The sequence below is a fragment of the Nyctibius grandis genome, chromosome 1, assembly GCF_013368605.1.
Source record: "Nyctibius grandis isolate bNycGra1 chromosome 1, bNycGra1.pri, whole genome shotgun sequence".
NCBI classification, from domain to species: domain Eukaryota; kingdom Metazoa; phylum Chordata; class Aves; order Nyctibiiformes; family Nyctibiidae; genus Nyctibius; species Nyctibius grandis.
The window spans coordinates 94,007,791-94,027,988 of NC_090658.1; the positions used below are offsets into that span (position 1 = coordinate 94,007,791).

Sequence of the window (20,198 nt, forward strand, 5' to 3'; positions counted from 1 at the left end):
CAAAGCATGTGCATGAGAAAAATTAATAAATTAATCTATACTTGGTGCTTCCATACAAGTGTGAAAACTCCTTGCCAGGTTTTAAGGACTTAATGTTTGTACAAATTACAAAGAAAGGAGATATTTTATAATAAATGACTATCGTGTTATGTCAGCCTGGTCACTGCAAGATGGCTCTGAATCAAGTTAAACTAAGATTAACCTGCTCCTCAAAGCAGTTCTGTTGCAAAGCTGCTTAGACAATTGACTGGACTGGCATGGTAGCCTTGGCCTTTTTGACCCTTCTAGGCTTCTAGCAAATTGCTTCAAAGAAAACTCTGAGTGTTTTACTCCCTGTAACAAGTCTGCAGCACCTTCTTAAACTGAAGTGGTGATAATTACCACACTCTTATCACCAACCTCATGGGCAGAAAAAACAGCAGACATACTAAATGAGTCCCACTTGACAAGTGCAAATGACCACAGGACTAATCAAGGAAATTGAGGATCACTAAATTCCACCCAAGAAATAGTAAAGACAAAGACTGACATCTAAAACAAGGTACATGAACTGTGCTTGGAGACCCAGTATTAATACGGACTGTGAATACTACTTACACCCATCAGTTCCATCTTGTGTCTTTAATACATAAAGTTTCACTCTCCTTGACACTATCTTAGTAAAATACTACTTTTAAATGTTTCACTGCAAGTATTTTCTGAAGTGAAAAATTCCATTTTCATAAGTTCAGCAGCACATACTTTTTTTGCCCAGCAATGTATCTCGAAATATCTTAAAAATGTGTTAGAAGAGCTTTCTTAAGCTCTGTACTATCAAGTTCTATATTAAAAAGTATGTCCCTTATCTTTCCCTCAAACAGGTTTACAACATATAAAAAGAAACATAATAAATATTAGCAAGTCCCAAAAAAACAAAATATAGTTTTCACAGTAGGTATGCTATCAGGACAACTAAAAAATAAGAACGAAACTAAAATAAAGTCTATTTAGCTCTGACACAGAGTGATTTATATCAATATCCCACAGATACAAACAGTGTAAAAGGACATACTACATTGTATCAATTTCTCAACTTCTTTTTTTCTAACTGTAAATCTTAAGAAAAGAGCTGGCTATTTAAGATGAAAATAAACAAAATGTACTATTGTGTAATGAGTTTGGAACACGTTCTCCAGATGTTACTGTTCAAAGACATTTATGTAAATTAGAACAAAATCAAGATCTTGCCAAACTGCTCTGGAAGAACCAGGCAAGCAAGCTGGAGAATTATCTGCTTTAATCCATCCACAAAGAAACAAGGATAACCAAACTCCAGCCTACTTAGGTTTTACTCAATCTATACACAACACCTAGTAATTTTTAACTCTGAATAAAATGTTCCATCCTCAGCTTAAGTTCACCATGTCAAACACTGTGAACTACTTAACTCTACCACATGCAACACGTTAGGAAGGACCAACACGTACATAAAAGAGGAAGCACAGTGCTTCAACAATCTTGCAGTCTGCTTCTGAAGCATCGAGCCTCTATCTGCTTATACAATAAACCCTTAACACTTATTTCTTATGCTACTTTAGGCTGAGTTTTTCCTCCTCCCTGTAATAGCATATTGCTATGTTCTTAAAGCATGCAAAAGACCCCATGATTATTGAGAAAAAAACTCACAGAAAAACCCCAGAGTGTTTCCCCACCTGTTGAAGTAATACCCAAACACTAGTAGCTTCTGGGAGGCAGAACACACTACCTTAATACACTGCATTACAGGCCTCAAGCAGCCCATCCAAATTGTGTTCTTGTACTTCCTGCCCTTGCACCATAATGCTTGGTACCACGAGAACAGACCCAGAAGCTCCATTGACAGATCTGGCCAGTAAGATGCTGGGAAGTCTCCACAATGAACAATTTCCTGAAACGACTAAGAAAAAAGATTTACAATATAAACATTTTAAAGTATTTTATGGATTTTTGGAGGCAAATTATTAGTTTTTTTTTAAAAAAAACACACTAAATCTACCTCTATTAGCTCAGCTTCAAAAGGTTCTCCCTTTACTTCATGCCACTAAAAGCTGTCAGGACATTAAGCAATTTTTGTAAGCATATCCAATCCTTAGCCAAGAAACTTTACCAAACACCGTAACAACCTGGGGACAACCTTATCTTCTTACCCATATTTTCCCCCATAGACTTTTCACTTAAAACACAGAACTTGCCTTCAGGCGTTTTCTACAGCTCAAGCTCATAAAATATTGTGTTCAAGTAAATACTTTTCTTCAAAGAATGACTACCACAATTTTAGAAAGGCTGGTGTTCCTTGGGCATTGCTAGGTACAGCCATCTCCTGGCCAAATAAACAAAAACTCCTAAATTATTTTACTGGACTATAAGCAAATGAGTCATTTACTGAGAATGAAGTATTCCCTGAAAACTCACACAGGTGTTTACATCTTAGACACAAGGTCTACAGAATAACAACCAGGGATTACAGTGGATCAGACATTGAAAATAAACATTATTGCTGCAAGACAAGCTAGCATTACCACGAGATGTATCAACAGAAAGCTGTAAGCAACCAGGTTTTACTCAGAGTACTGTACCCAGTTTTGGATGGCCCATATCCTTCAGTTGCAGCAACCAGAGTCCAGAGAAAACTGATCAATAAGAAAAAGCTTTAAATCTTAATAATAATCCTGCACTGGGATCATGTGTGTAGGAAAGCCAGAGAATCTCCATCACTGAAGGCTAAGAACAGCCTTTGCCAGCTGATTTGTCCCAAAACATACCCTGTGCTTCAGAGATCTAATTCTGTAAGGCAGGCAGAAAGTAGAGAAAAACAAATATGGAAGTGATAAATAAAATCATTTTTAAAGCATCCAGCTGATTGCTAATGTGGCGAGGTCATCCTGACATAAGGATGTTATTTTCTTGCTATAACTGTGGTTTCATATGCAGTTCAGTCACTTGCTTTTTGATGTGTGAAATTTTCCACAGGAGAAATCTTTGATTCAACTCCCCCCACCCTCACGCGATTCAATACAAGTGTTATTTCTTCTCTTAATTTTCCTTTTCTTCTGTGATTTACCAATTTGCAAGAAAATATCCTAGACCAATTGAACAGACACCAATTACTGTTTACAATCTGCACCCATCTATTTCACACTTTTTTTTTTTAAATATGGTTTGGAAGAAAAAAAAAATCCTACCAACTTTATGCTTCTGGCCGCATCAAAATAATAAAGCATAGGAAGGATTATTTATAAACCAAGCCTATATGCTTGAACAGAATAGGGCAATAAAATAATTAAATTTAAAGTTACATGTGTGTACTTATTGTACCCTTTCTACTCCACATGAGGAAATCTATTTTAGCTATGAAAAACAAGGAGGAAAAAAATGGAAACTTATTCCTCATTTACTACTGTCTGCATGTATGAACGTCTCTAGCCATGCATGTAATTCAGAATTACCTGAAAGGAAATTATCAGAGATTGGTTTTGCTTTATCCTACATTTAGGAGTGACACTCAGTTGTTCTTACTGAGTTTCATTTTATCAAGTGTCCACCTGGAAAAGAAGCAATTACTGGCTGCACAGCAGTACAATAGAAAAGACTTAGGGACTAAAGCATGCCACAAACTGACAGCCAATACCACACTGCTAATAAAGGCAGCAAGCATCATCCAGAGCAGATTAGCAATGTTACACAGAAACCTTATGAAAAGCATTTTGTTCTAATTGACTTTGTATGAGAGTACCATAAGCTGCTGTGGACAGTACGTCTCTCAGTACTGACAAACAAAAAGAGGAGGACAGAAATAACAGAGACCAAACAGAACAGCTAAAAGAAACTAGAACAGTCAAAAATAAAAGCCATGAGTGAAAGACCCTCCAACTGGTGATGGGACACTAATCCAGAAAGGAGGAAACCTATAATCCTCTTGTTCACTCTGCTATCACACAGAGGATCCCAGACAGTGACAAATGAATCACATGAGCAAAAAACACATTCATTCCAAAACATTTCAAAAGAACAACTGCTGACAAAACCATTTCTGCTGCATCTCCACAGAGATCAGCTTTGATATCTCAGTCAACTCTATTGAGAGTAAGTTCAGAATGCCCGAGGGACAGAACTGAGGCAAAATCTCTTCTACTCTAGGCAAGCACTCATTTCTGGTGGGAGACACCACCATGGCATCCTTCAGGAACTGAGAGAATCTTCAAAATAAAAATTCCCATTCAAAGTATTCACATTCTACCCATAATTCCAAATAGTTGCAACTGAACTAAAATGGCATTATTCAAGAATTCCCTACTGAAAAGTACAAAAAAACACACCAAACAAAAAAACACACCAAACAAAAAAACACACCAAACAAAAAAACACACCAACTCATTTACACTACTCTTTCAGTCCAAAAATAATTTACAATAGCTCAAAAACTTAGAAGGTAATCTAATCAGCCATCCAATTATTAGGAACCTAATTTAAGCAGTCACCTAGTCTCCCTTGCTGGCAAACAGAAAGACATGCCATGAAAGAGAAATGCAGGCTGCTGTGTGATAGGAGACCAAGGGAACCCTCAGTAAGTTTGCAGGAATATTAGGAAAACTTTCTTCACCAAAAGGGTTGTCAAACATTGGAACAGGCTGCCCAGGGAAGCGATGGAGTCATCATCCCTGAAGATATTTAAAAGACGTGTAGACATGGTGCTTAGGGCCATGGTTTAGTGGTGGACTTGGCAGTGCTAGGTTAATGGTTGGACTTGATGATCTTAAAGGTCTTTTCCAACCAAAACGATTCTATGACTCTATAAGCAAGCTCTCATTCCTCTAATTAAATAGAACCTCTTTACAGTCCAATAACTCTCTTTTTCCTACCCAAATTCGCCATTCACAAAAAGTTCCATCCTACAGCCACTGGTCTAACACTCCCTCCTTGCCTCACACAACTCCGGAAACATATTTTCTCTTCCCAACACCCTTCTTTCATTTGAGCATTACTCAAACATGATTGCACTTAACCTGCTAGCTCCTGAAGCCAGTGTGACACTCTGCAAGTTGGTTGTCAGGAGAAGGGGATTTTTCATGTTTCACCTGCTGACAGTCCTTCCAACTGTCTTAACCTCTGCTAGCTGGATAACTCAAGACTACTTTCAGTGGACTACACTGAAAATTTTTTTTACTGCAGTTTTTCAGATACATTAACAGGAACGTGAAAAGCTGTAATGAGCTCTCATTAGACATCATTTATACCTAGGAAAGTAGTCCCTAACAAATTAAGCCGGTGGCAGTTCATTTTAAGAGACATAAGGCTCAAACACTACTTCTGTTCTAAAAGGGAAATGCCAGCTCCCTGCCTATCCAAACTTGTATGAAATCTTAGCAACAAGAAAAACTACATTCTAGTCTTTCAAGTTTCCTTACTAGGTCACGTTTCCTCTCTGTAACGCAAACATTTTGGCAGAGAGTAATAACTTCCCAGCTTTTGAGTGAAACATAACTTCACTGAAACATATTACCCAAACACATACATACAAACACATGCATCTGCGTGAAAGAGATCTGCATGTAACCAGCAAGACCTACAAACAGCTGTGGTACTGGAAAGCCTGCAGATAAATATTTGAGAACAGAGACATGAATTACTAAATATATATATTACTTTTTGAGAAGACAAACATGGGCAGTAACTCTAACATTCCAATTTTTTAAATGTATTCAGTTCTTCCATTTCAAAAATCTGCATGGGTTTGGTTTCTAACACCTATGCAAATCTCAAAGTGAACACATAAACCAAAAACCCCCAGTCTCCCCAAAGCACTGCTATAGGGAATGACCTGCCAAGCCAATCTTACTTCTGTTGGATTCTCAGAGTTCTAAGCAAGGACCGATCCTAGTCCACATTCTCAGAATATCAGTCTTTGAAATAGTCAGAAGGCTCTTGATCCTTACCCTTGCAAAAAAACAGATTTTTGACATGGCCATATGTGCACATTAGAGCCTCCCTTCAAGCATAGGCCAGAATGGTATTAAAGACAAATCTCTACTGAGGCCGATGACTACACAGAGGCACTTCTAGTAAGGAAGCCCTGAAGGTGTAAGTGTTTGGAGGATGGCAGAGATAGTATTCAAGAAAAGTATTATATAGTTCACTTCCCCTGTCTATATAATCTCAAAATCTTCATTTTTGGCCACAGTAGGCTAGATGGGTCTTTTTTTGGAGTTACCAAAGAAAAACCTGCTCTGGTATTCTTCTGAGTAGCCTTCCTTGTCAATCACTATTTCTGCTATTCTTGTTTCTCGGTCTTTACTTCTGTCCACTTTCTCCACTTTTACCTTATCCTCTGTTTTTTCCTCACATTTCTTTACTTCCTGTTATCTAATCTCAACTTCTGTTCTCCTCCATATTTTTGTCATGTGGATCTTTACATGCCACAACTTCATTTCACACTTCAGGTAGAGCAATAGGACACATGTATTCACACTCCAAGATCATTGTTTCAAATCCATCTGCAGACTCAAAGACAGATGTACAGCTGTTTCATTCAGATAGCATTTTTTTCAAAAAGACCAAAATAATAATGTAATTCCCTTTTTTTAAAAAAAAAAAAATAAAAATAAAAATTGTTTGCACACATTACCTAGGCTACAAAAAATACAGTAGACAAGGAAGAAGGCTGTCAATCGTGAAGTTTACAACTTTGCTCTAGAGACAGGAAACATCTCCAGACAGCAGGACTATGGAACAGCAGACATTCATTACTTCAATAAAGATACCCTACAGGTTAGAGTATGCAACCTCTGCAAAATGGTGACAATGAAAAACTTGGCAGGGGATGATGGGGAAGGAGACAAGAAATAAAACAAGAATATGCCTTCCAGTGTGCAGGACCGAAGGGAGGGGATAAAGGAAAAAAACTGTACAAGACTTATTTCCCTTCCCTTATCTGAAAGGAACTCTCCACATAAAAATTTCAGGGAGCCTATGCATTTTCAGAAAGCAGGATTACACAGCAACAGATTTCTAAGCATACAGTTCATGCAAAACATACGAACACCAATAGAAGGATCATGAGCAGCAACATGATGCCAGAAAACTGGAATCGCCTATTTTAGATGTTGACATAAGATGTACAGAAAAAAACATACTAACCCAAGTCATAGCTATCATGGAAAAGAAACTTCCACATACTAACTTGTCTACATATGATTCCTCAGTTAAACATTTTCAAACAACATTCTTTGTAGCATGTCAAAAATTCACCCGGTCAAAAATTAGGATTTATTTCCTTGCAAAGTCAATGAGCTTGACTTCTTTCACTTACTAGTATAGGTCTCTAGTTGTGTTTATGTTACAACGCTACTCTACACTCAGGCTTAAATGTCTTTCCTGAGAAAAAAAAAAGTTTTAGATTAATGACAGATTTATTCTAAAAGCAAATTTCTTCTCTACCTCTCCAGAGAGACTTCAGTAACAGTCTGGATAGCAACCAACATCTGTATCATACTACTACTGAGTATTAATATAGTAAATTCTCCCTACTGTAATATTAGGTGATATTTAGACCTTGACCTCTGTAAAAGTGCTTAAAAAGGAACTATCTATTTGTATCAAAATAACTACTTATAGGCATAGGCTGCCACCTAGTGATTTTGATTGTTTACAGGAAAAAAAAAATATCAAAAACAAAAACACACTCTCCCTCTTCCAGGAGAGGAGAAAACATTCAGTCCTTCAAATATTATATCAACATATAGAAACAATCTCATATTATATCACTTGTACCTTCTATTACATCACTTGTATCTCCTATTATTATGTTGATGGTAAATGCAGGAGAGGAATGTGGAAAGAAGAGTTGGGAAGTGTATGTAATCTTTGCACAGGTAAGATCCATGAGGTTGCTTGTTCAATTCTGTCTGGAATTTCTCCTTATTTTACACGGACTTCAGCCTTTGCATAAAACAAGCACTGCATGCAGAATTTACTTAATCTCTAAGAGAACACCGACAGACAGCCACATCTCTCTCGAAATTTTGGATTCCTTCAATTTTTGTGCTTTCAGTCTTTCCTGATTCTCCTCAGCATTGTAACTATATTTTCAGTAGGTCTCTAGTTCATCTTTGCCATTCCCTCTTCAGCCACTGCCTGTTTTCTACAGGATTTCACTATTAGTGAAGAAAGAAGCCAGAAGTTACCTGTGTCATCTTATCTGCCTTACAAAGTTGAATTATCATTAGGTGAATGACTCCTAAATTCACCTTTTATCTTCAGACTTCTCTTTTTGTCCAAACTTGTATTTCAGATATTGCTTTCATTTACTTATGGGCACCTCATCAGCAGCATAAAGAACTCTCTATTTATTTTTCCTGTCATGCCTTCTCCAGCCCCTTCTCTCTCAATTACTATCAACATCTTCAGTTCACTTCTCACCTAGACCTAAATCTCAGAATCTGCAACACAAATAGATCTCAGGACAATCTTTCTATAATGAATCTGTAAGACAAACTTTTTTTTTTTTAAGTAGGAAAACAGCAAAAAGCTTTTCAAATTTCTCCTTCTCTTCCAGTTAACACACTTTTCCTCTAGCAAATACAATCTTTGCAATGCTCTGAATTAATGTGAAGAGATAGTTCCCTACCTCATTAATTTGATCTCACTAGCACTTTACGTACCCACCCATTTTCTTCTACAATCACATGAAACAAGAACACTACTTAGCTTTTCCTTATCAAATCTATCCTCTTATTCATCAGAAAGAGGTCAGTACCCTTTTTGATCAAATGGCCATATTAGCTTTCATTAGCCTTTGTTCAATGTTTATATAAGTACTTCCAACAATTTCTCATGTTGCCTCTCATGCTTTAAAGGAGTTCTTTTCAAATATTCCCAAAGTCATGTCATATCTTCCTCTAAAATATCATTAAATATCTTTGTTGTTATACCCATAAAATAAATCTGATTCTAGCTAGGCTGCTGCTGTGCTGTGACTGTTGCTTATCATACTGACTAGCAGTGTAAATAGTTCTTTGCACTCCCTCACCATTACCCATCTCAACAGCACCCCTGCACTCTGGGACAGGGGCTACCATAGAGTCTTTGAACAGCACTAGGACTTCAGAATACACCATCAATAAAATGCTACTACAAGAATTAAATAACATCTTTCCTTCATTCCAATATTATGTGACTTACTTTCATCAAAGAAAACCAACAAATGACCCTCAAAGGAACACCCTAACAATGTAAAGTTTGTTACTTTTGTCTTTTAAACTGGAGATGTTCACTAAAAAAACAAGAAGGTTGCTTATGGAGCCATCTGCTCCTGTTGCTTATTTCCCAAATGAAGTCTTCTTTTGCCCATGTTTCCAGATACCGACTGCTGTCTCAGAGGCGTCGTTTTCACATAAGTCTAGTAAACAGAGTTAATACATCACACCAGAGTTACAGAACTCTAACTCAACCTCAACATGCAGCCTAAAGATCATTGCTAATAAAACTCCTATCCAAACTATTTGAACATTAATGTATAAACCAGAGAGTGAGAAAACATCTGCCTAATAATTGAAGCAGAGAAACAAGACGACAAGATATGGTTATGTTTCTAAAACTTCTTAAAAGTATAGTCTTTCCCCTCTCCCCTTCTTGGTTCACTCCAAAAAAGTGGGTCTTGGTGATCTCCAAGATGGCAGTAACTCATCTCCTTCAGATCAGGAAAATGAAATAGATTTAATCACTGGTTGCAAGTGATCCCAAGTCGTCTTTGTGCCTTGAAGAAAGTAAGCTGCTGAAACTTAACATTTTATAACTTCTTCTGTTTAATAGCTCAGTGGGGGAGAGAGCAACTGCCAAATTAAAAGCTATCAGGTTACTATATCCACAACCAGTTTCCAAGACCTGTAAACGCTAAGTACTACCCAGGGTGCCATACATGAAACACTGATATTTTTTCTTTTTTTTTTTTTAGCATTCCAGTAACAGTACTTCTCACAGCAAAATGAGTACTTAATGAAACCACACCAAACAGATAACCTAAGAAGAAACTTAACTGGAAGAACAGCGAAGGACTTTGAAAAGTCCTCTAGATTTGCCAACCAGGTGCCACTAACTAGGCAGCTAAATTCTATCCATTAAGAACTGTGAATGTGACATTTATATGCTTGTGCAACAACATACGGTCTGAAAGAAAGTATTTTTCTTCTCCCCACCTTTCTTAGAAGCCACTGATACTCATCTGTAGGAGACTGTCCCCTAGAAATAGCAGAACTAAGTTTCTTCCAAAATGAACACAATATACAGATTAATTTAAATCACAGACTACACAAGAAATTTTTTTTAAAGCTCCTGCAAGTTTTAAAGAAATGCCCTATTTAAAACTTACTTTTTAAGTAAGTTTTCAATAAAAATTAAAAAGTTCCTGCAAGTAACTATTTTTCCTCTTCCACTGAACTCACCTCAACTGTCTGAGGTATGAGATAATTAAGTACCATCTTATTTCTCATATACTTTTGCAAACCTGCTTTTTCTATCCAGTGATAAAACCTACTTCTAAGATTCTTTGAGACAAAGGTTGTACCATTTCTCTGAATGCCTTCACATGAGTCTCTCAAACAAGCCAGCCAATCACATTCTAGATGAATCACAAGCAGAGCTGTAACACATTATTTCTACATTGGCTTTCCAGGCCATGCTAGAAAATACTACATTTAACAAAGAGTTGAAATCCATTTTAATGTAATTTCTTCACAGTTCTCAACAGATAGGACCAAAAAGCATCACCATGTATTGTTGCTAAGAGACTTTCTTTACAGTAATTAAATGGGGCCACAATGATAAATATCTGGTCCAAATGAAGTTTAAAAAAGTAAAGTTATATTGATAAAGTTAGTTGAAGAAATAGAAGACTACTGAAATTATGTCATCAAGTTTCGAAAGCTTTGAAAGCTTACATAAATGGTAACATGTTCAAAACTTTTCCTTTCTGTCCTTGGAAACAGAAAAACAGAAGTCTATTTACAAGGCTTTTCTCTCACATGTTCTTCTCTTCTCCCACTTTTGTACCATAGAGGGGTACAAAAAAACAGAGATGCTAATATGAAAAATAATGTCAGATTTAAAAGTTAACTTACCATATTTGTCTCGCAAGCCAACCGTACACCTGAAGACTCCACCAAAGGCCACATCTTCACCAAATACTACTGAAAAATAAGAACAGTAGAGGACGCTAATTTACTCCAGTGCATCTTATTTTTATATGAAAGAGGCTAATGAACGTGTTTCAAAGTTTTTTTTTATATGACACTAACATAAGTAGCACTTAACATTTTATTTTACTTCAAGATACATCTAGATCTGTTTTTCATGCACAGCCTAACTATAACAAATAGAGAACTAAGGTTAATGAGGAATCAGTACAGTAACACAACTACATCTCAAAACAGAATTCATGAAACTGATTCAGCTATGGTTTCATTAAACCACCTATTTATTTCTCTGAAATATTCTATAATATCACAACATCTAAATGAATAAAAGCAATTCCAAGAAACAATTACATTCAATCACTAAAGAGTCATTGAAGTTATGTGTTCTGCTTCCACTGGTAACCATTCGCATTCTTCATCCAGAGACTTCAGTAAATGTAGTGTTTTGAAAAATGTCAAATAGAAGTTTTCTTCAAAATACCAATCCAACGTGAAATTTCCAACCATCTCCAAACATACTTGCCAGATCCCTGAAGAGTGACTTCAGAGGAACTCCGCTACAGAAAAGATGGCTATCTAATAACCAGGACAACTCTTAGTATTCAACACTACTATCCCTATAGTGTGGATGATGTAGCCAATTAAAGTTTTATCACTAAAAGTAATTGCCTTCAAAATTTAGCTTCATATCATTTAATCTGGGGGGTTTTTACTTTGAATGTATGGAATGATAATGTCTAATTTTTCATAAAACAGTTTTGTTATTTAATTCACAGAAATTAGTATTGCCCATTTAAATTTTTTAAGCATGTAAGAGATGTGCAGCAGTATTACCAACAGCAACTTGCATGAACTGGGGTCGGTTCTCATAATTCCCAAATTCCTCCACATTCCAAAGGACACAAAATGATGAGCTAGCCTCCTTGCCTTTCAAACATTATTTTTATTTAAACAAAATACATTTCTGATTGGAAGCACTACAGGGGATTAACACCCTTCTGGCAATCATATTAAGGATGCCACTTAAAAATAACTTGTATATTGATGTAAAACCAATGCGATCATGGAGTTTATGATTGAAGTATGTCCCCAGATCACCTCTCCAATTCCTTTTTAATATTAATTTCTTTGCTTTTTTTATGTACTTAAAATCTTTGTAAGGCCTTTCCATTAGCATATGGCTACTCACTTTTGAGGCAGCTGGCATAAAAAAAATCCCATTTAATGCTGCTATCAGCAAACTTGTGTGGATTTACTCATTCTGTTCAGCCACTGAAAATATTTTCCTGGACAGATTCTAAAACTCATCAACAAAGTATGAGGATTTCCACTACTTAAACAACAGCTGCGCAATTCTCATACAACTAAAAACATATGAAGGACATGCTTTCCATTGCAATGAGTACTAATTAACTCAGTAAGTAGAGTGACACTGACAACTCACATATCCAGACTGCAGAACTCCAAGGTGGTCTTGCAAAGAGCTTTGCATAGATCCAGCCCTGCAAAGCTGAGGAGCAAGACTGGAACCTTAAAGCAACTAAAAGGCTGAAGATAACATATGAGTTTAGGTTCCTACTGGACTAAAATTCTACTTACTTTTATATGGCTGATTCTACAGAAATCGTACTAAAATCTGTTCTTGGCACTAATTTACCTTTAGTTTTCTAAGTTTAATTTAATATAGGTGATTATGATACAGATTGAGAGGGAATGTATACAGGCATAGTACTGGACAGACAACACAGAATTTGTCCTAACAGATTAGACGATTAGTCAGACTTCAAGTTGAGCAGTGGTTGAAGCCGTGCCAAAAAGAGTTACTAATACACTAAAAAGAAAAACCAAAATTACACAAGATCTTTTTTTTTTTTGTCATGATTTTCTGCAGCTTTTGCACGTGTCATGTGCTTTTGCAGCTGTGTTCATGACGTTAAACATCTTTTTCAGGTATCTGGCCATCATCACGCCTTTGTTACGACAACAGAAGCAATAGACCTCCTGTTATGTATAAGAATTAAAAGTGGAGTAAATAGCTTTGTGCAAAAGAGTTTAGGCTAACCCTTTTAAATCAAGCTATGATGAACCACCTTCTTCAAAGTTATAGGTTATCCAGACTGCAAAAGCCTAGAAAAATCTTACATTGCCTATGTGCAACAATGAACAGAAATCAGTAAAGCTAGAAAGGAATTTTGGAGGGCAGGGAAGGAGAAAAGGGAGAATGCACAGAGCAAGGAATATATAGTCTCTAAAAAATACCACTTTTTGAGTATAGAAAGTTGAAGGAATTAAAAACTAAGATTTACGTTTTTAAAACTCCTTTACTTACCGGTAGGACTCAAGCTGCCCTTAAGTACAGTTCACATCAGTAATAAATACCAGAAGCATGTTAAGCAATGTATCTTTCTTTCCCACCTTTCAAGCAAAATACACCTAGCTAATACAGATGACACAGCTGCATCTTAGATCACATAATCCATTAACAATCTATTAATACAACACATTTTTACGTTTTGTTTTGAGATCAAAGTGTAGAACTAACTCATTAGAAAACTTTAAAGGCCATAAGAAATGCATTTAATATTGTACACAAATAGGCAAAACAAAATGCAATTTATACAAAGCAAAAGACACTAACAAGTATAGGATACCTGCAGTCGGATCTTTGGCTAAGGCGTTGTCCAAGGCACTTGTTATGGATTGGAAGAGATTCATCTTCTGAGTTTCCCCTGTATGAAAGTGATTATTTAGCCATTTAATTTGGTTCAAAATACAAAGTACATTAGAAAACACCAGCACAAAACATGACTAAAGTTAATAACAAGATCCCTGTTAGGAGTACCTAAGGCTCATTTGCTGAGTAAACTTAGATTATGGGATAGAGCATGGTATATTTTGCAATCCCAAGGACTATAATTCCACTACCCTGCATTCAATCTTTTTTCAAAAACTATACACTTAGCTAGAGCAAACACAGCTTTGCAATGCTTAGTCAAACACTAGGAATAATGACTAATACAACAGTTTTTCAAAGGAAGAAATCATAGTAAAGCATTATTGTTTTAAGGATTGAAATCCTTTCTGCTAAGATTCACCAGATCTCATTAAGCTTACCTCACAAATCTTTAATTATTTTTTTAAAGCTCCAGCCTTTCCTTGTCTACAGACACCTGTTATTATCAGAAGTTTTCTAGACCACCGGCCTTCTCTCTGATCTGCAGTTAGAAAGTGTCAGAAGCATCAAAACCACACTCCAAAGAAAGCAAACTTGATGCTGAACAGCTATACTTAAAATGTGTAAAGCAAACGCATCAGACTGCTGTATTAAAATCTTCTGCAACACGGACTGAAAGAAAACCTCCAAAGCCAAGAAAGGCTACCTGAGTGCCCTTCTTTATTCCAGCACTGCAAGGAAAAACAAACACACCTGAAAATAAAGATGGAACAAACCAATAGCCCAGTCCCCACTACTGTGGCCAATGCAGATTCTCCAAGCAAATAAAATAATGCCTTATCAGAAACTGAGTAAATAAGAAATTGCCTGGCTGACTTCTGGTAGCTCTTTAACTGGCAAAACCTCTAAGTCACAACCAGGAGCCACAGCCCAGGAGAATATTACCTACCAGTACACACAGCGTATTTTAAAAAAAAAAAAAAATTAAAAAAAAAAAACACCACACAAAGCCAAAAAAAGGGTGATGGTTAGGTGAAGATCCCAGACAAACGTGACAACAGATGTTAGAAATCAGAAAGGAGAACTACATTCCATTTCCAGTAGCTACAGTATCTCTCAACAACCATTCAGCTTCCCTTCCTCCTAAACTGTTAATTAACATCAGCATTTTCTGTTAAACACTCATGTCATGCCACACCAGAGCTGAGTAGCAGCATTCCTACACATTCCTGTGCTTGGTAGCTTCACTTGTTACACTTTACATGGCCCTTTAAGAAGGGGAAACTGTAAAAAAAACTTGTTATGAGAACTGTCCAAATTATATGAAAGCTATAAATAATCAACACTTACAAATTCAAGGGAAGGAAAGCTGAGGAACAGCAGTTGTTTCTCTCTTTCCCAAGTCATCCACATTAGTATTTAGGTTACCTTTTCCACAAGATACAATCCTTCTAGTATTTGATATAAATAAATGCCTCACACTGACTGTTCTGACCTGCTGCTCTTGCTTGTAATAAAGGCCACTATATCAGCCCTCACAGGAAAGGAGAAACTAATTGTGCCCTTCAGATTTCAACTGTGGAGCTAGAGAAGCATTATCGTAACAATTATCAGGATTGGTATTGCCATTACTTTATTTTACTTTCACTATTTTTCACAGAATTTCAAAGTGTGTTTTAAAAAATATGGAAGTATTTTCTATTAATAAATGGCAACAAAAACTAGCTTGCCCCACAAGGGCTTCTTCACTATGATCTCAAGCAGAGACCTGCAGCACACAGGCTTTACTCTGCAACACCTTGGATGCCTGGACGTCCCAACGACTAAGAAATGGCCATGAGTTTTCTCGGACTTAATGACCGAGATGGAACACCAAGGTATCCAACTAAGTAACACCCTTCTAGAAAACAGTGTAGTTCATGTGAGAGAAACAGCTATTCTGCAGCTGTCAGGCTTCTTCCAGGAGAACTCAGCTCTAGTCAGTTGCAGGGATGCATCTCAGAAATAAAGTCAAAACACCAGCTTTCCTCCTGAGCTGTTCATTTCCAACTGATCAGTGTTTACTCTCAGTCGTGTGATCATGAGGATTACCTCAAACCTTTCGCTACACAGCAGTCTTTATTAATCACAGGTTTATTACCACGTTCATGACTTCAGCATGCAATAAAAAAAAATAGGGATGGGTGTAAGTCATTAAGTTACTGCTAGAAGCTTTACCACTGAAACAGGGGAGGGGCAGGGGACGGGCTCGCAGGTCTGAGCAGATGACGGGTAGGCCTATTGCAACCATTGCACTGACCGCCCAGGAACACTGCACCGAGCCGCCCCGAGCGGTACCGCCAAGGAGGCCTGAGGCGCCCCCGCCCTTGCCCCGCGGGGGCCTTCCCACCCACAGCCCAAGCCTTGCGCAGAAAACCCGCAGGTGGAAGCGGCGCGGACACAGCGGGGGAAACGCACCCAGGCGGGGGCCGCCGCCGCCCGGGGTCTCACCCCCGGCGCTGGGGCCGGTGGCAGCTGCCCCATCCGTGAAGCTTCGCTACCGCGTCCACCTGTAGGGCGGCCCGAGGGGGCGGAGGCGGGAAGCTCCCACTCTTCGCCCTCCCTCTCCCCCTCCCCCTCCCCCTCCCCCTCCCTCTCCCTCTCCCCCTCCCTCCGCCCCACCCCGGCCGAGCGGGGGCCTCCCCCGAGAAGGCGGTGACGAGGCGGGCCCAGCAGCAGAGCAAGGGTGAGCCCAGCCCAGCCCGGCCCGGCCCGGCCCCACTCTCACCGTACGCGCTGGGTGCCGGGTCCGGCTGGAAAGCGAAGTGCGCGGCGGACCGGCGTGGCGCGGCTGGCAGCGGGGGCAGGCGGCTCCAGAGCCCGCCGCAGCAGCGCACCGCCGCCGCCCCGGAGGCGAGCGCCCCGCGCAGCGCCAGCCCCGCTGCCGCCATCGCCGCCGCTGTCAGGGGCCGCCACGGCCGCCGCGCGTTCTAAAGAGGCGGGGTCCCAGACGGGCTTCCTGAGTGGCCAGCAGCAGGCGGAGGAAGGGCCAATCAGCAGCCGCCGTGCGGTGGGTGGAGGGGTGGGAGGAGATAAAAAGGGTTTACTACGCGTGCGCGGAAGTCACGCCGATAGGGGGCTGGACCGGGTGGGGGTGAGGCTACGTGCTCGGCACGCGCGGGAGCGAAGCACTCCCTAAGGCCGGCAGCGGGCGCTGCGCGTGCGCAGCTGCGGGCGTTGGGGGCCGCTGCCGGGCGCGCGGGGAGGGCGGTGCCGCCGCCGGCTGTGACGGGAGGCGGGTCCCTCAGGGCGGCGCGGGGGCTGTGTGCCTCGGCCGGCGTCTGCGTGCCCTCCTCCTCGCCTCGGCGTTGCTGATAACGGTGTGCCGGGCACTGCGCGCATCGGGGAGTGCCTCTCCCTCGGTGCTGTCACAGCCGTGGCTGAAACAAAAGTCTTCACCTTTCCCCTTACACGTCTTCCTTTTCTTCCAGTGGGATTTTCATACAGCCATCTCAGCATCCAGATATACTGAACAAATGTCTGAAATGCTCAATTCTACCCCTCAGATGGCCCAAAAGCATAAAAAGAATTGACAGAGAGACCTGTTCCCTGTGTCTCTCAAATCCCCTCTCAACTACACATCCAGCCTCTCTGAGAGTCTGTCTTATTTTTAATTATTCTTCTTGTCCAAGGTCTTTTTTTTCCCAACACTCTTTCTCATTCTGTCTTTACGCTTTTTTTAGAAATTGAAATTAGGAGCTTTCATACGTATGTATTTTCCTTGTCAGGTTTTATAAAACATTCTTTCTAATGTTCTCCTTACCAAAGTGACCCCTTCACATTCCTTCTCCAGGTGCCGCCATCACCCAGGTGAATCTTCTTGCTCTACTTTTGCAGCCTTTCTTCCTCTGTATGTCCATCATTGCTACCTTTCAGTTGCCTCTGCATCAATCCTTTCCCTTTTACCAGAGCTTCGTACCTTGTCCATGCACGTGCTTCTCCATCAACCCCTTTCATGCAGCCTCCAACACATGTGACAAGCCCCTTTGAGTTGTTCTTCCTTGTCTGTGTTGATATTATCTATAAGACTGACCATACTGGATAGCATTTTCACTCTGTTCCAAGAACACTTAACTCCAAAACCTTGCCTCAGAGAAAAAGGCTAGAAACTAGGATGATGTATATATGACATCATCTCTTTCAAACAAGAGGGCTCATGTGCAACCCCATCTGAACAGGGCCTTGTTTTAAACTCTGGAATATGAGATTTCATATCTAATATGAAGTATGTATCACTGTTGTCATTGGATATTCTTTTTTTCTATCTGAGTTCCAAGCCATTACTGCATATCCTTGTTAATGACCAGAGGACCATTTTAGTCAAGACCATTGTTTCATTATGCATTATGTGAAAACATATTTCTTCATGTTGATTTTGAATTTCTTAATCGTAGGGATTTATGCAAGATAAAAGGCTTAATCTTACTGCTAACTGGGGAGACCAGTCACTTGCTCTGTAACATGCCCTTTATCCTTACAGGCTGCTGAAAAAGCACCTGAGATCATGGGATCAAACAAGTTCTTCTAGCATATCCCAGTCTATCCTGTGGAAGCAAAATACTGATGAGTATCTAAAGGGGGCAAGAATTTTAATAAACAATAGAAAAGCAATCTCTCCAATGAAAGAGGAGTATAAATGTCAAATGTTGAGATTGCTTTCAACTCCTCTGGAAGGCAACATGTAAATATTTGAAAAAGTTTAGTACAGAGCAAACATTATAACCATCAAATGATATATAACTGTTAATTTGTATGGCTAATACAAATAAGCTAATACTAATAAGCGACCTTAAAGATCATCTAGTTCCAAACCCCCTGCCACAGGCAGGGACACCTTCCACTAGACCAGGTTGCTCTAAGCCCCATCCAACCTTACCTTGAACACTACTGAGGAGAAGGAACACGCCTCCACACAATCCAATGTGAATCAAAGTGAAGATGCTTTATTAAGCATAAGCTGTCCCTTTTATACATTTTGTACTTTCCCTGGCTGTGAGCATGTGCATTGCTACTGGTTAATATTACTAAACATACTCTTCTTTGATGTGTTGATTGGTCACTGCTCTGCCACTGGTCTTTTCTTAATTGGCTCCATCAGTTCTTGTTTCTTCTCCTCCGTGTTCGGCTCCCACCGGCTACTCCCTCAATTCTTGTTTGCTCAGCTACTGTTTTTCCTCATCTCTCCAAGGTCAGCTTGTTGACACTAGCTACATGAATCTTGTCACGCAGCTAGGCCCTCACTCCATACTCTCATACTTCTGGCTCATTACATGACCATTCTCCTCCAAAAACCCCTCTACAATTCCCCCTTTCTTTTCTTGAGCCAGAAAGGCCGTGTTTATCATCCGCGGCAGGGCCTTTTGCAAGCAGGAGAATAAACACGGTAATACAAGCATGATAATACAAATCACGAACAATCCCATCAATAGCATTTTAATCAATCCGACCAGCCATCCAGGAACCCATGCTGTTCCCGTATTTTCTGCGTGGTATCCATGAGCTCTTCGATCTGCTTATGAATTGACTTGGAGTGATCATTCAGATCCATGCAACACATCCCATCAAAATCCTGACATCCGTGACCGTGCACTAATAATAAAAAGGCTATAGCAGCTCTATTTTGTAAGGTAGCATGTCGGATACTATCTACATCATTGGCTAATGTTCCTAAAATTCTAGAAGTTTGATCAGCTCTTTTTGCAACCTAGCAAGCTAAATTTCACAATTGTGTTAACCCTTGGTCAGCATTGTTACATTCTATCCCTATGTTAGTGACACTTCTTTTTTACCTGGCCTTATGTAGGTTAGTATGGTTAGTATGACTTTTCACATAGGCATTAGTAGACTTAATTTACCTATGGTACACGGACCTCCCAGTTTCTTACTGGGCAACTTTGGCCAAGTCCTATCCCCACAAATTAGGAATAGACTCTTTGGTAATTTTTGCTTTCAGATCCCTTTAAGGGGACCCCCACTAGACATGTATGAAAGGGTTGTTCAGGCTGAGCTAAGGAGGCACAAAACTGCGTCTGGTTCAAGCTCTGCATCAGAGTCACCCAAACGTTGTGACTCCCCTTCCACTGTGTCAGTGGAAGGACTATCGGTTGATGACCTTTTGTCAGGTCCAGGATCCAAAGCAGGCTTAACACAGAAAAAACAACCCCTTGCTTCATCATGACTGTGCCTTTTGCTCCCTTTTCTATACCTCCCACGCAAACCTTTTTTCACACTTCCCGCAGTCAAGGCACTGGATCTCTCGAGAGGTCAGTGTTCCGAGGCAG

At 39.6% G+C, this 20,198-nt stretch overlaps 1 protein-coding gene across 2 annotated transcripts in view; it reads right to left on the reverse strand.

Moving 5' to 3' along the window:
* BCKDHB (branched chain keto acid dehydrogenase E1 subunit beta) overlaps positions 1 to 16,776 on the reverse strand; it is a 150,586-nt gene extending 133,810 nt beyond the window's left edge. The window contains exons 1-3 of one of the 2 annotated variants that reach the window (XM_068410121.1): positions 16,646 to 16,776; positions 13,856 to 13,933; positions 11,130 to 11,195 (exon numbers count right to left, since the gene is read on the reverse strand). In XM_068410121.1, coding sequence (XP_068266222.1) covers positions 11,130 to 11,195; positions 13,856 to 13,919 — 130 coding nt within the window. In that variant the 5' untranslated portion in view covers positions 13,920 to 13,933; positions 16,646 to 16,776. Of the gene's footprint in view, positions 1 to 11,129; positions 11,199 to 13,855; positions 13,934 to 16,645 lie in introns of both variants that reach the window. The other variant, XM_068410113.1, reaches the window with a different exon arrangement.
* Positions 16,777 to 20,198: the final 3,422 nt, after the last annotated feature.